The 16,085-nt window shown below is 36.8% G+C and overlaps 1 protein-coding gene across 1 annotated transcript in view; it reads left to right on the top strand.

Annotated features, from left to right (window-relative positions):
* Window positions 1-16,085, top strand: part of LOC137646665 (uncharacterized) — a 70,311-nt gene that overhangs the window by 35,890 nt on the left and 18,336 nt on the right. The window contains exons 8-11 of the mRNA XM_068379770.1: window positions 1,364-1,546; window positions 2,924-4,579; window positions 11,528-13,756; window positions 15,694-15,750. Coding sequence (XP_068235871.1) covers window positions 1,364-1,546; window positions 2,924-4,579; window positions 11,528-13,756; window positions 15,694-15,750 — 4,125 coding nt within the window. The remainder of the gene's footprint in view (window positions 1-1,363; window positions 1,547-2,923; window positions 4,580-11,527; window positions 13,757-15,693; window positions 15,751-16,085) is intronic.

The raw sequence follows: 16,085 nt of genomic DNA, 5'->3' as shown, positions 1-16,085 counted from the left end.
TCCTTGAAACTGATCTTTCCTCCAAAAAAAAAAAAAAAAAAAACTGGATCAGAAACTTTTGGAGAAACTAAGATCTAATGCTAACCAAGCAGAGATGGCTAACCTTGGGGCTTCTGTACTGAAGATGATGATTACTTCGGGAAAGAGGAGCTGATGTTTCTTTTCATCTTTACATTTAGAATGTAGAGAACATGTCAACTACCCCAGAAGTTCATAGTGAGTAATGCCTATCAGATAGAACCTAACCAAATAATGCCTGGAGTGAAGACAACAATAGTCAGTGAGGTCACCAACTAGACGTGTAAGGAGTTAAAGTTGTCTTACAAAAAAGGCATTCAACCTTAAGTGTTTTGGGTATTTTGTCTTTGGAAATTCTATAAGCATTGGCACAAGATATGAGTGGAGCTATAGTTGCCAGATTTCATAATTGGTTATTGATTAAGTTTTTTGAAGTTAAACCCTCCACTCTGCCCTCATTTTATAAGCAATAGAATTTTTAATCTACGTAGGCAATCAAAAGAGAGTCAAGTACTTGGGTAGTAACATGAGGTTAAAGTCTGTGAAAGAGCAGAGTAATGAGGGTTTTAGAGCTGCATTTTTTATAGAAAAGTCTACTGGATTAACAACCTCAGTTGACCATGGCTGAAGAGGCTACATGAGGAGGGTATCTGATAAGCAAAGTCAGCTGACCAAATTGTAGAGATGATGGGGTCATTTTATCAATGTATCCAAAAGGAAGACTTCTTAGCATCCTTTGCCCTTCAGGATGATTATTACTATGTCCCAATCCATCCCTCTGCTTTTCCTCTAGCCTCTACTTATACTAGAAATGCTGCCTGGGTATGTCAGTCATACTAGAGGCAGGTTGATGTTATCTCTAGTGTTCACACTAGATCTCATTGTTAAGACATAGGCAGCTAGTAGTCAAGATGATGCTACTGACCATTTAGTTGTTCTAGACTTGTTACTAGTAGCCCCAAATAACAACTTAAAGGCAAGGCAACACCTAGATTTTTTATTCACAGGTGTGCATAAGATTATAAAATGTGTCTAAAAAACCAATGTAGTTTTGGTTCAGACAGGACTTAGTATGGATATATGCAAATTATTCCATGAGGAGAACAATCTTCTAAGATTCACTTGACATGAAATCATCACCTGCTACAACTTTAGCTTTCAAAAGTTAACTTTGAACTATCTGGAATTCCTAGTGAAAGTTCCTTGAGATGTCTTTCGACTTTTGCCACATTTTACCCTCGGGACATGATACATAAGGGGACGAGTTGTACTTGGGCTTCGTTTTGTCAGGTCAAATTTCCAGGGCAAATATTGCTTTAATGTCTTTATCTTCATCCTCCTTCAGGTCTCCCTTCTACATCATGTCACTCATCTTCAGTTAACTCAGTCTTCCAGAGTTAATTGTTTCTACACCTCCATGGAATGGTTAGTTGATTTTTGTTCAACAGAATCCTACCAGTTCAATTTATTTGTTCATCCCTTGAGTTTTACTGGTCTTTGTACTAGTATAAGACTTCAACAAGTGTTGGTACTTTACCCATGTCTTCACATCTAAGTCCTGGCCACTCAACTTCTTGATTTCCCTCCTAATTGTGATTCATTCCCAGTATGATTGATGGGTTAATTTTAATTTTTTTAACTAATCATATGGTGAGTTACCACCTTCCTCCAGTGCTGTATTTTTTCTGTTTCACAGCCAGTCATATTAGTCTTCTGAAAGCAATTTAAATGTTATATATGCTGTCTGAGCAAAGATCTGGTAGAAATTGTTTACTGGAAGCATTTTAAACATTATAGATGCTGTCTGAGCAAATATCAGGCTGTAATTTTAGTCTTCTGGGAGAGTTTTAATGAGGAGGATTTTTAATTCCTACCAATATCCGCAAGGGCGTAAGAAAGCATGTGTCTGGTTATTCTTTCTGTTTCACAGCTAATCAACGTGAGTGGTTAATTCCTACTAATATCTTCAAAGTGTAAGAAAGCTTGTGTCAGGGGAATTGTAAGATCTGAGATGAGGGTTCAATAGAATTTATAGGTTTGTATGAAAAAATTATTTTATGCTTAAGATACGAGTTGTTGCAACAATAACACGATACTGTGTACTTGTACTGATTGTCTTACTCTACTGGTAATTGATCCTTTCTTTATGATTTTTTTGTTTAAGTTAAACTGCATTTGTAGCAAATATGAAAGTATAATACGTAGGTAGTTATCAGAGCTTTACTGGGTCATATTAATAATGAATATTGCAGATCAACTTATATCCTTTGATACTTCTGTTATAATTAGGTAATCTTCCTTAAGCTGTTACACTGGTAAAACTGAGAAGTAATTATTTTCTGTCATATATTTTTTATAGGAATCCAATACTCAATTGTTAAAAGTGTTTGCTTTAAAGATATAAAATCTGAATCATTTGTTTCACAAGTACAAGTCTCTCATTTTACCAACGCATTAATAGTTGTGAATTATATAATGCCAAAGTGAAATACGTCACCCTCATAAACTAACTGCCTAAGTCATTTTCTCCACTTGTTGGGAAATGAAAAAAAAAAAACCTTCTCATTTCCTAATTCTTACTATCATTGTCTTGAGTTTCAGTTCACAAATTCTTAACAGAAGAATTTGTGAATTAGAATTTGTTAATTGAAGCTCAACACCATGATATGAAGAATCAGGAAATGAGAAGTTTTTTTTTTTTATTTCCCAACAAGTGGGAAAATGTATTAAGCAGTTAGTTTATGAGGGTGACGAATAAGAGGCTTGCCATAATGAAAGCATTCTGTGTCTAGAAAATCAATAAATATGAAGTAAACTTTGAAAATCTTATCATTCAAATGTAGAAGCTTGATAAGAATTGTAATAGAAGGAATATCATGGCAGTGAGGCAGTGTGTATGTTACAGGACATGGTTGTCATTGGCACAGCAGCAAATAATCCAGCTGGAGAAGAATCTAATACGGCTGGCAAAGCTGCAGGTGCTGTTTCTATATTCCTCCCAAAGTCACGTCTTCGCCGTCACCGACCAGCAAGTTATAAGCCTTGTGAACTATGTGGAATTATTCCCTTTACTGATGTGGAACGCCATATGTCGGATTACCATCCAGAGACACTAATACGTCCTTGCGTCTTGTGTGAACAGCGTTTCCGTACCTTTCGTCAGCTTGGAAACCATGTGCTTAGAGTTCACGGACTTTGCTTTTTATGTCCAGATTGTTTACCCGTGCGTACTTTCTCCGACGTCACAGAATTCATGCAACATGTTCAAGAAAAGCACACGGATACATCTTCTACATTAATGTGTGTTGTTTGCAGAAGTGAATTTGAAAATATGCAGGATTATTGCAGCCACATGGAAACTCATGAAGTAGAGGCAGCTGTTTTGCTGAATAATCCATTAGAAAAAGCTGAATTATCAAATATAGAAGTTGATGAGGAGAATAATTTTTGCACTTGTTGCAACAAAAAGCTGAGGAATCCAGCAGCATTAAAACGCCATCTGCTGTATATTCACGGTAAACGTCCATCTTTCCCCTGTAAAGTGTGTTATTTAAAATTCCATTCAACTTGGGCATTACTAGACCACACAGAAACTCATAGTACAGGGGTTATTCAGTGCCCATTATGTAATCAGCAGTTTGCTAAATTTAACCATCTTAGAAATCATTGTGATACAGCTCATGCTAATACAGCTATATACCAATGTCAGTATTGTTCACATATTGCAAAATCTATCAACACATTGTTTAGCCACGTAATTGTACACCATCCAGATAAACTTGGTTTGGAACGCAATGTACGCTGTGCAAAATGTGGAGAAAAGTTTTACTCTCGACGTGAATTGACACAACACAAGTTAGCACACCATACTGAAATGGTAAGTTGCTCATATTGCAGCAAGACTATGAGTAAATATGTACTTTCTTCTCATGTGAATGAAAAGCACACAAAAGAACGTAAAATGACGTGTAAATTTTGTAATCAGGAGTTTTTCAAGTCTGTATATCTCAGTGCTCACATTAAACGTCATCATATGCGAAGTCAATATGCCAGGTTCGTATGTCAGATATGCAGTAAGGCATACATCACTCGGGATGAATTACATCGTCATGTTGCTGCTCACCAGAATGAGAGGAAATTCAAATGTGAGTTTTGCAACCGGGCTTACTTTAAGGCCGGAGATTTAACATACCACAGACGCACGCACACGGGGGAGAGACCACACGCTTGCAACTCTTGTGGGGCAGCATTCAGCCGACCTTCAGAATTAACTACGCACATGGCACGAGCTCATGGAGTGCATAACTTCACGCGTCGTTATCAGAGAACGGCAGCCCACGACAATCTCGACACTACTGGGAAGTTTGATGATCTACCAGTTTCTTCATTGAGTCATACAGTGCAGTGTGTTAGTGAGAAACCTCATACATTTGGAAAACTAATTAATGAAACCAGGGAAGATGAAGAAATAGTACATGTTGTTGAAGGAGATGGATCGTTGGAGGTTGTGCATGCAATATCGGAAGATGCGAATAGTGAACACACTAGTGGCGATATGCAAGTTATATATGTAGAGTTGATGGAGTGAAGGTTTGTAATTAGAAAGTTTGATGAGGTGCTTATATTCAAATGTATTTTTATATTGACTTTGTGAGAGTGGAATTTATTATACTGTAGAGTACTGTATGTTAATCAAATGAGATAAGTCATAGTCCTAGACAAGGTGAAATAAAAGTTGGAAAGCTTACCCGCACCCTCCCAATATATAGCATTATAATCTGCAATGATCATGGATTTGATTCCCTTGAATTTTATTCCCTTTAGAGCGCTGCCTTTCCTTATGACAGAGTGGACGAAAAGCCCCTTTCCATTTGACAAAGAGAAGACGAAAAGTCCCTTTCCGTACGACAAAGGGAAGACGAAAAGTCCCTTTCTGTATGACTAAGGTAAAACGAAAAGTCCTTCTCTGTATGAAAAAGGGACGACGAAAAGTCTCTTGCTGTATGAAAGTGTGGACGAAAAGTAAAAGACAGAAAGCAATGCTGCAGGGACCAAAGGGGGCATTGTTAGAAATAGTTAGTAAAATTGGTTACCATATACTGTACTACTGTATGGAATTTCTATAAGTTTATTATTTCAATTGTTTCATATGCTAAAAGGTGACTATTTATTTTTAAACTTTCAAGTTATTAAAGTTATTTTCTTCCTTGATAGAAGTATTGCTCTAATTTATTTTTGAAAAGGAATATGCAGTAGTGTTATTTTCATTAAGTTTTCACTGTACTTGAGTTATTTTCTGAATGTTAAAAGTTATGTTTCTTGTTATAGCTCATTAAACTTTGATATGAGAAATAAGTGACTTTCAAAGGATAATTGGTTTTCATAAAGATTGTACCATAATACAGTACTTTATCTCTCCTTTATTATTTATTACTTAAGCTCATACACACTAGAAATGTAGTTATTCTAGCTGTTAAGATGGTAATGAAACTGAGCACTGAAAATATTGGGTAATAAGAAATTGCAAGAAAATCATTAACTTTTATGCTTTATGTTTATCCTTTGTTTTTGTATAAAACTTGCAAGTTTGAGTTTTATAACCTTTTTATCACATCACTGTTTTTTTTCTTATGAAACTACTTTGAAAACTGGCATCACAGTTGAAACCTTTTTTTTTATTATTATTATTATTATTATTATTATTATCTAAACTATAACCTTAGTTGGAAAAGCAGGATACTATAAGCCCAAGGGGCTCCAACAGGGAAAATAGCCCAGTGAGGAAAGGAAACAAGGAAAATAGAATACAGTATTTTAAGAACAGTAGCAGTGAATGGTGGAATGAAGGAGTGAAGGTAAAAGTGGAAGAGAAAAAGAGGGCTTTTGAAGAATGGCTGCAGAGTAATAGTATAGAGAAGTATGAAAAATATAGAGAGAAAAAGGTGGAAGTAAAGCGCAAGGTACGTGAGGCAAAGAGGGCAGCTGACCTGAGGTGGGGTCAGGGACTGGGTCAGTCATATGAAGAGAATAAGAAGAAGTTTTGGAAAGAAGTGAAGAGAGTAAGGAAGGCCGGTGCAAGAATTTAAGAGACAGTGAAAGATGGAAATGGAAGGTTGTTAAAAGGAGAGGAGGCAAGGAAAAGGTGGGCGGAATATTTTGAAAGTTTGCTGAATGTTGAGGATGATAGGGAGGCAGATATAATTGCTGTTCCAGGTATTGAGGTGCCAGTGATGGGAGATGAGAATGAGAGAGAGATTACAATAGAGGAAGTGAGGAGAGCACTAGATAAAACGAGAGTAGGAAAAGCATCTGGTATGGATGGTGTGAAAGCTGAGATGTTGAAGAAAGGGGGTGTGACTGTACTTGAATGGTTGGTGAGATTGTTTAATGTGTGTTTTGTGTTGTCAATGGTACCAATAGATTGGGTCTGTGCATGTATTGTACCACTATATAAGGGTAAGGGAGATGTAAATGAGTGTTGTAATTCAAGAGGTATTAGTTTGTTGAGTGTAGTTGGAAAAGTGTATGGTAGAGTACTGATTAATAGGGTTAAGGATAAAACAGAGAATGCAATCTTGGAAGTACAGAGTGGTTTTAGAAGAGGTAGGGGTTGTATGAATCAGATTCTTACAGTTAGGCAGATATGCGAGAAATATTTAGCAAAAGGTAAGGAGGTGTATGTTGCGTTTATGGATCTGGAGAAAGCATATGATAGAGTTGATAGGGAAGCAATGTGGAATGTGATGAGGTTATATGGAGTTGGTGGAAGGTTGTTGCAAGCAGTGAAAAATTTCTACAAAGGTAGTAAAGCATGTGTTAGAATAGGAAATGAAGTGAGCGATTGGTTTCCGGTGAGAGTGGGGCTGAGACAGGGATGTGTGATGTCGCCGTGGTTGTTTAACTTGTATGTTGATGGAGTGGTGAGAGAGGTGAATGCTCGAGTGCTTGGACGAGGATTAAAACTGGTAGGCGAGAATGATCATGAATGGGAGGTAAATCAGTTGTTGTTTGCGGATGATACTGTACTGGTAGCAGACACAGAAGAGAAGCTTGACCGACTAGTGACAGAATTTGGAAGGGTGTGTGAGAGAAGGAAGTTGAGAGTTAATGTGGGTAAGAGTAAGGAAGGTTATGAGATGTACGAGAAGGGAAGGTGGTGCAAGGTTGAATGTCATGTTGAATGGAGAGTTACTTGAGGAGGTGGATCTGTTTAAGTACTTGGGGTCTGTTGTTGCAGCAAATGGTGGAGTGGAAGCAGATGTACGTCAGAGAGTGAATGAAGGTTGCAAAGTGTTGGGGGCAGTTAAGGGAGTAGTAAAAAATAGAGGGTTGGGCATGAATGTAAAGAGAGTTCTATATGAGAAAGTGATTGTACCAACTGTGATGTATGGATCGGAGTTGTGGGGGAATGAAAGTGATGGAGAGACAGAAATTGAATGTGTTTGAGAAGAAGTGTCTGAGGAGTATGGCTGGTGTATCTCGAGTTGATAGGGTTAGGAACGAAGTGGTGAGGGTGAGAACGGGTGTAAGAAATGAGTTAGCGGCTAGAGTGGATATGAATGTGTTGAGGTGGTTTGGCCATGTTGAGAGAATGGAAAATGGCTGTCTGCTAAAGGTGATGAATGCAAGAGTTGATGGGAGAAGTACAAGAGGAAGGCCAAGGTTTGGGTGGATGGATGGTGTGAAGAAAGCTCTGGGTGATAGGAGGATAGATGTGAGAGAGGCAAGAGAGCGTGCTAGAAATAGGAATGAATGGCGAGCGATTGTGACGCAGATCCGGTAGGCCCTGCTGCTTCCTCCGGTGCCTTAGATGACCGCGGAGGTAGCAGCAGTAGGGGACTCAGCAGTATGAAGCTTCATCTGTGGTGGAAATGTAGGAGGTTGGGCTGTGGCACCCTAGCAGTACCAGCTGAACTCGGCTGAGTCCCTGGTTAGGCTGGAGGAACGTAGAGAGTAGAGGTCCCCTTTTTTTGTTTTGTTTCTTGTTGATGTCGGCTACCCCCCAAAATTGGGGGAAGTGCCTTTGGTATATGTATGTAACAATATTAAAATAAATATTCCTATATAAACTATAGAAACTTGAACATGAGGAAGAGAAATAAGATAAAATAGTGTGCCCTAGTGTGCCCTCAAGCAAGACAGTGGAAGACCATGGTACAAAGGCTATGGCACTATCCAAGACTAGAGAACAATGGTTTGATTTTGGAGTGTCTGTCCCCTAGAAAAGCTGCTTACCATAGCAAAAGAGTGTCTTCTACCCTTACAAAGAGGAAAGTGGCCACTGAACATTTACAATGCAGAAGTTAACCTCTTGGGTGAAGAATTGTTTGGTAATTTCAGTGTTGTCAGGTGTATGGGGACAGAGGAGAATGTGTAAAGAATATGTCAAACTATTCAGTGTTTGTGTAGGCAAAGGGAAAATGAACCGTAACCAGAGAGAAGGATCCCATGTAATACTGTCTAGCCAGTCAAATGATCCCATAACTCTTTAGCAGTAGTACCTCAATAGGTGGCTGGTGCCCTGGCCAACCTACTATCTAGAATAATGGGATTATATCTAGACTTGATAGTCCAGTTATATGTCCACCTTCATTTTAATTTCTACAACGATGAGATGAGAGGCGACTGCTAAATAAAAGTAAAAAATCATTTAGAATTTCCATGCTATTTTAAAGCAGGGCAACCTACTTCTCGCATAATTTTTACTCTTTAAAGAGATCTCTTATTCCTAACTCCTTCATATGAGCCAATTACAAAACTAAAAATTCATTAGGAGCTTAAGCCTGATAGCAAGGAATTTAAAAGGATAAAAATTCCTCTCACACAATCAATAAATTAACTTCAAGTACCGGTATATATTTACAAGAAATTTTCTATTGAGAAAATTAAATTACCACAGCATTGGCAACTACCAAAGAAACCAATACCCATAAATTCATACAAACAAACTAGACTTCTCATATAATGTTTAGAAAATAAAAATATAGCGTATGTCACAGAGCTGCGACCAAAACTCCTTCCAAAAGAAAGATTTCTACAGAAATTAATAAAAGTTACGCTTAATATGAAATTTAAAACTTTCAGGCCTTTCATTTGACTTGGACCCAACTCTCTATGTGCTTCTGTCACTAAACTTTTGATAAGATATGACATAGCATTCTTGGTGAGTGGACTGTTCGAAATCCTTTCCTCACTATGCAAATACAGTAAGCTTTAAACATGTGAATCACATTTCACAAGAATCATCGGATATGGCACATTGTTATAAATTTAAATAAAGATTGCTCAGTAGTGTTTACATCAGTGGGAGGAGATATTTAGATCCAGATAACCATCCTCGCCTTCTATCCAGTGGCCAGATAGAATTGACTGGATCATGGAATTGTGACGGTTTTCGTGATAGAAGGACGTTTTGTGATTTGAGAGAGCGAGGTTCGAAGAGAGGCTATCACCTTTGTAATGCAGTTTACCAACAGAACCATTACTAACTGGTACACCAGAATTGTTAGGCATAACTTAAAAGAGTTATTCTGGTGTGGGCTCACAACCTAAAATGCTCGCATTTTAAACAAAAATTCTCATTTAGAATAAAGGAAATTCACTCAATGCATTCCACATGTCCATGAATACACATGTACATTCATTTTTAAAGGTTTCATAGCAGTAATTATGGTACAACTTATAACCCCTAACATCAGAAATGAATAAAAATTATGAATGAAAAATAGAATTGACATTAAATGCACTTTACCTTTAAGGAGAGTCTTTGCTGGTGTAAGGGAGGAAGATGAGAGGAGAGGGCTACTGCTTGGAAGGGGAATCTTCCTCCATAAGCAGTTCTGATAAAATATTGGGAGTAGCTGAATCTTTCAATTAATTTTCTCTACATGAACACTGGTCTTGTTTTTTAATACTCTTACTTTCCTTTTTTAAAAGTAACCCATTTATAAGTGACTGCTTTTGCCTTTTATATAAAATGGCATGAAAATCACGTAAAACACAGCGTGGGTAGCGCATGAGCTCATCGGGACTGATTTCCTGCTATTTTTAATTCTTGTCCATTAAGAAATGCCTCGTGACTGATTTCATGCTAGTCTCGTTATTACTTGTCTATTAAGAAATGCCTCGTGACTGATTTCATGCTAGTCTCGTTATTACTTGTCCATTAAGAAATGCCTCGTGACTGATTTCATGCAAGTCTCGTTATTACTTGTCCATTAAGAAATGCCTGGTGACTGATTTCATGCAAGTCTCGTTATTACTTGTCCATTAAGAAATGCCTGGTGACTGATTTCATGCAAGTCTCGTTATTACTTGTCCATTAAGAAATGCCTGGTGACTGATTTCATGCAAGTCTCGTTATTACTTGTCCATTAAGAAATGCGTGGTGACTGATTTCATGCTAGTCTCGTTATTACTTGTCCATTAAGAAATGCCTGGTGACTGATTTCATGCTAGTCTCGTTATTACTTGTCCATTAAGAAATGCCTGGTGACTGATTTCATGCTAGTCTCGTTATTACCTGTCCATTAAGAAATGCCTGGTGACTGATTTCATGCTAGTCTCGTTATTACTTGTCCATTGAAAAATGTCCATACAGCGCAAAATATTTGCTTGCAGACCGATGCAATACTCGTAACCCAATTCACATTTGTATGCTGGTATCTTGATTTGCCTACATTCACGGTTACTCGTAACCCTAGGTACTACTAAATGAAATGTTCCAATAACATATTAAATGGAATAATGAATTTCACTCAAGCTTAATCAAACATCACAGTTCCTTATCAAAGTTGAATCTAGTAAACATTATTGATTTAATGAAATCAAATTGTTAAAAAAAAAAAAAATCACATGGCGTAGTTGGAATCTATGATAAGTACAGTGTATTACTTTGATTTTAAGCAAGTTTCCTCTGTTTTCCCCATAATTACCATTGCTGTTTAACCAAATTTATGAATATGGTACTGTTCATACTGTACTGCATTTTGTATGAAATGCTATAATTCAACATTACGGTGAATTATTATTGTTCTTCAAATGATAAGTATTATTGTAGGATTAATAAATGAACTATATATATAAAGTGAGGAAAAGGAAAGCACTGAAATTCAATTATCAGTATTGATTATTCCTTAACACTAGATTTTGTTGATTCAAAATACGAAAAGTATTTCGAAGGTAAATACCTCTTGTAGGCAAAATTTCCAATTTTTGTTTACTTGTTTCCCGAATATCTAACAAAATACATTATGATATATGCTTTTTGAGGCACCATGATAGTATTTGGGTAATATCGTTAACATATTAAGATTCTTGTAAGGCAGTGTACAGTAGTGTACTATGCTGTATGTAAAAAGAATGAATTATTTGAAATTTTCTGGCATCCTGACATTAAAGGTCATCAATGCTCCTTATAACTTGCTGTATGTAAAAAGAATCCTCTTTATAATTTAAGGAAAACTTGCATTACAATACTCATGTTGCTCAGTGCCCCATATTTTCCCAGGAAACAGAGCTGAAACTTGCGGGTCTTGAACTCAAGTGGCTTCATAATAGGGAGGATTACGAAGCAAGCTCAGAGGATATCCACAATTTATTAGACAGTGTACCTGAACTTGGAAGATACTTCACATCTTGTCAGAACGATTGGGGCCAAATCTTCATTACTTGTGTTTGTAATAAAACATTCTTGATTGGTAGAGACTTTGTTAATCACATTTGTAACTTTAAATGTCACCGGTGTCAGTGCGAGGTAAAGACTGTCATAGCGCTCATTCATCACATTGGAAACTGTTGCGATGATGCACAGGAGATGGAAGAAGTGGGGGACAGCGAAGAGCGGAAATCACAGTCTTTGAATCACCCGTGTAAATACTGTACGTCCGTATTTCAGTGGAGGAAGGATTACATTTTGCACATGAAAGACCACATAAGTAACAGTCTGAAAATGTATGCATTACTTTTAAAAAAGAAAGGCATTGCCGAGACTCCTGAAGAACAGCCACCAATCAAAAGGGGACGTCCCAGAAAAACAAGCAACTGTACAATATGTGGTGTTTTATATGCTTCTTTGAAAGATTTATACAGGCACATCAGACTTAGACACTGGAACACCTTGTCTCATGCTTGTAGGCTCTGTGATGAACGGTTTAGTGACCGTAATGACCTGGAAAATCACATTGTGGATCACTTCCTGGGTCCATTTGCCTGTAAGATTTGTAGTATTCATTTTGCAGGAAAATATCCATTTCTTATTCACATGGAATCTCAACATTCTGGCGATTTTTTGCTTAAATGCGAGTTCTGCGAATTTACTACAAATCAGTTTGATGCCTACAGGAATCATAGAAAGATCCCACACGAAACAGTTAATAAATTGGAAGCATATACCTGTCAGTACTGTCAGGAAATCATCACCCCTGAAGAGGCAGAAGAACATTTAGCAGAACATCAAGAAGCTCAGGAACCTGTACCAGTTAAAAACAGTGATGGACACATTCAAAAGCACTACAAAGGACAGAAAAGACGTGGCAAAAGAAAACCTTTCAGTTGTATTACTTGTGATTTAGATTTCTCGTGTGCTGCAGCTTTGTCGCGACACAATCATGCTGAACATCCGGAGAAATATAAAAAAAAATGTGATATTTGTGGTTTGTGTTTCAAAGGGACCCGTGCTTTAGAATTGCACGTTGACGGACATGAAAATGGAAAATGTTGGTGCCCCATCTGTAAATTGAAATTTAGACACAGAGAACACGTTCATCAGCATATCCAAAAGAGTCATGGGGATGTTAAATCTATTGACTGTGAATATTGTAATTTTCAGTTAGGGTCATATAGTAAATATATGTATCACTGTCGTACGTCACATGCATCGTTGTTAGAAGACAAGGAAGAGTTTAAATGTGATATATGTGACACCGTTCTAGAAAACAGGTTATTGCTTAGCAAGCATAAAATGAGTAAACATGGAATTGGTTCGAACATCAAACATAAATGTTCAGTGTGCCAAAAATACTATGTAAATCTAAGTATTCACATGAATTTACACACTCGAGCAGTCCAGTATCCTTGTAGCGAATGTGATGAAGTGTTTTTCTTGAACTCAAGCCTTCTTGGTCATTATAAGGTGCATCACAGTCTTGATGCCAAACCACAACACATCTGTTCAGTGTGTGATAAACGTTTTGTTAGGAAGTCACTCTTGAAACTTCATTATGACCGGGAACACCTTCAAAAGCGAATATCCTGTAATATTTGTGGGAACAGTTACAAAAACAAATCTGCATTAACATATCACTTGAGGTGGCATCGTGAAGAAAGGCCTTTCAAGTGTAAAGAATGTGGACAGGGCTTTCTTCGCACATCTGCCCTCAAGTCACACATGGAAAACATTCATAAAATTCCATATACTTATGTTTATCGCAGACCTCAACACCAGAAAGTTGCTGGCTTGGCAAAGACTGAGGAAGCAAAAGAAATTATATTGAGCAGCAGTAATTCACCATCAAGTAGTGCCAAATCAGTTTTGATTAATAGTGAAAGTTCAGATACTGTTGAAGTTCAGACAAGGATGGACTTAACGGAGGATGGTGTTGATGATGGGGGAGGTTCTTCTGAAAATGTCAACGTTGATTTGAATGACTCTGAAATTGTAACTGTTGTTGAAAGCCTTGCTGACCTACCAGATATTTATAAAGATGATGATGTTTATATCATAGAAGTTATTGATGATTAACTCAACTCTTGTCATCCATTAAAACTTGTTTGTACGTCATTGCATTTTTAAACACAAGATCATATATACATTAACAGCAAAGTTACCATAAACCTAATTTTGACTAAAACTGGCGTAAGGTAAATCATTCCTTTACCATTTTAGTTTATAGCTTTTTTCAGATACTGTATCTCATTGCATGTTTTTCTTTTAACAATATTGAAGGGAAGCCATGATGCCTGAAAACTACCGTAATTGTAATTTAAAATCTGTTCCTTGACAATGGGATCTTAAAACACTAATGTACAGTACTAGATATGAGATTTGTTTCGGGCTTAAAAAGTAAATTTTAAATTAGTTAATTTTCTAGAGGCTTTGAGTACATTAGTCATGCTTCCTAAGAAATATCATCACCCTATACAGTACACAGGGCTATCATAATTGTGGGATCTTTTTATATACTGTACTGTATTATAGAAGCTATATTAAATTTTGATTTTTTTCAAAGACTTTATTTAAAAATAGAAAAACATGCAATGACATTTGAGAGAAAATTGATGTGCTGTACCATATTTAGTGTTTTAATTTCACAATAATAATAATGTACAGTAATGTTGAGAATGATCTCGATTAATTTCTGTATCCCCCAAAAAATATGCCTCAGTCGAGTTTCTGATAAAGTATTGAAAATGATAATGGGTAATTTAGCTGTATATTACCAGGTCGTAGGGAATTATGATATTAAATATGTATTGTATCTATAAAGTTCAAAATATTGAGGACATTCCTGTGTAAAAGTATCAATGAGAAATTACCAGCAGTATATGTTATCGAGTTTCAATAGAAGTCAGCTTATGCTTACGACTGATAAGTTGTTTTATTAGAATTTAAAGTCATCATAGCATTGTTGACTTATCCTTGATAAATTTAAACCATCTGTACATCGTGTACAATCCGGTAATGTACATCTGCAGTGATCTGCTTGTAGATAAACTAAACCGTTAAAAATTAAAGTTTTTGGGGTACTCGTGCTATATTATTATTATTATTATTATTATTATTATTATTATTATTATTATAATTATTATTATTTCTTGCTAACTACAACCTTAGTTGGAAAAGCAGAATTCTTTTCCAACTAGGGCTCAGAGGCCCCAACAGGGAAAATAGCCCAGTGAGGAAAGGAAACAAGGAAAAATAAAATATTTTAAGAACAGTAACATTTAAATATTTCCTAAATAAACTATAAAAACGTCAACAAAACAAGAAGAGAAATTAGACAGAATAGTGTGCTCGAGTGTACCCTCAAGCAAGAGAACTCTAACCCAAGACAGTGGAAGACCATGGTACAGAGGCTATGGCACTACCCAAGACTAGAGAACAATGGTTTGATTTTGAGTGTCATTCTCCTAGAAGAGCTGCTTACCATAGCTGAAGTCTCTTCTACCGTTACCAAGAGGAAGTCTTCCCTGCTTCCCACTCAAAGACTATACTATAGGGTCATTGTTACTTATCCAGGCTTTGCTTATCACATGCATAGTCCCCCTAAACCATATACTAGATTAAGGCACTAAAGTGGTAGAGAATCATCCTTCCTTCCATCACAAATGCATATGTTCTCGGTGGTTTAAGCAGTTTCCATGTCTTTCTTGTTGACATATATTAGATTTTCTGGAGGTACATAATTATACAGAGCATAATTAAGAATCTTGTACATATGAAATTACTAAGTCATGACATTGACAGCTTTGGGAATCTGTCCTTCATATTATTCTAAATTCCAAGCTTCAAAGACAGATTTGCCATCTCTCAATTCTTTTCTAAATCTTAGCAATTCAAACTCTGGTTCTATTGTTTACATCCTAATTCTGTATCTTGTAATCTTTGCTTATAAAGCTTCTGACTTGTGTGTCATGAAGAATAGTCTTCCAGCTCTTCAAATTTTTCTTCTTTAGATTTCTATAGATCTAAAGGGCATCAAGTTACACACTTCACTTCACTTCCACTCTCAGGTAGGCTTTCAGTCTGTCAGTGGAATCAGTTGTCTTCTCCACTCAATTCTGTTTTCAAAAATTCCCTCTCTTCTCAGCTGTTCAATTGTTGGCATGTTGTTCTTTGTCAGAATCTCTTCAATTCCATCCCTCCAGCATTTACGTGGTCTACCTCTTGATCTCCTCCCACCAGGCGTCCAGTCAAGTTACATTGACATAAATTTTATGATGATCTAGCTCCCAGGAGGAGCTCATGCTACATATTCAATGTGTTTCGTCTCTCCATTGCCAAATAGTCAGGCACTGGTCAGTAGTCGAAATACGTTTTTGGAAGAATACTGTTATTTGAATTGATG

The sequence above is a fragment of the Palaemon carinicauda genome, chromosome 9 (genome assembly GCF_036898095.1).
Source record: "Palaemon carinicauda isolate YSFRI2023 chromosome 9, ASM3689809v2, whole genome shotgun sequence".
Taxonomy (NCBI): domain Eukaryota; kingdom Metazoa; phylum Arthropoda; class Malacostraca; order Decapoda; family Palaemonidae; genus Palaemon; species Palaemon carinicauda.
Note: the sequence above shows the minus strand (reverse complement) of the source record. Positions and strands in the feature narration are given on the sequence as shown.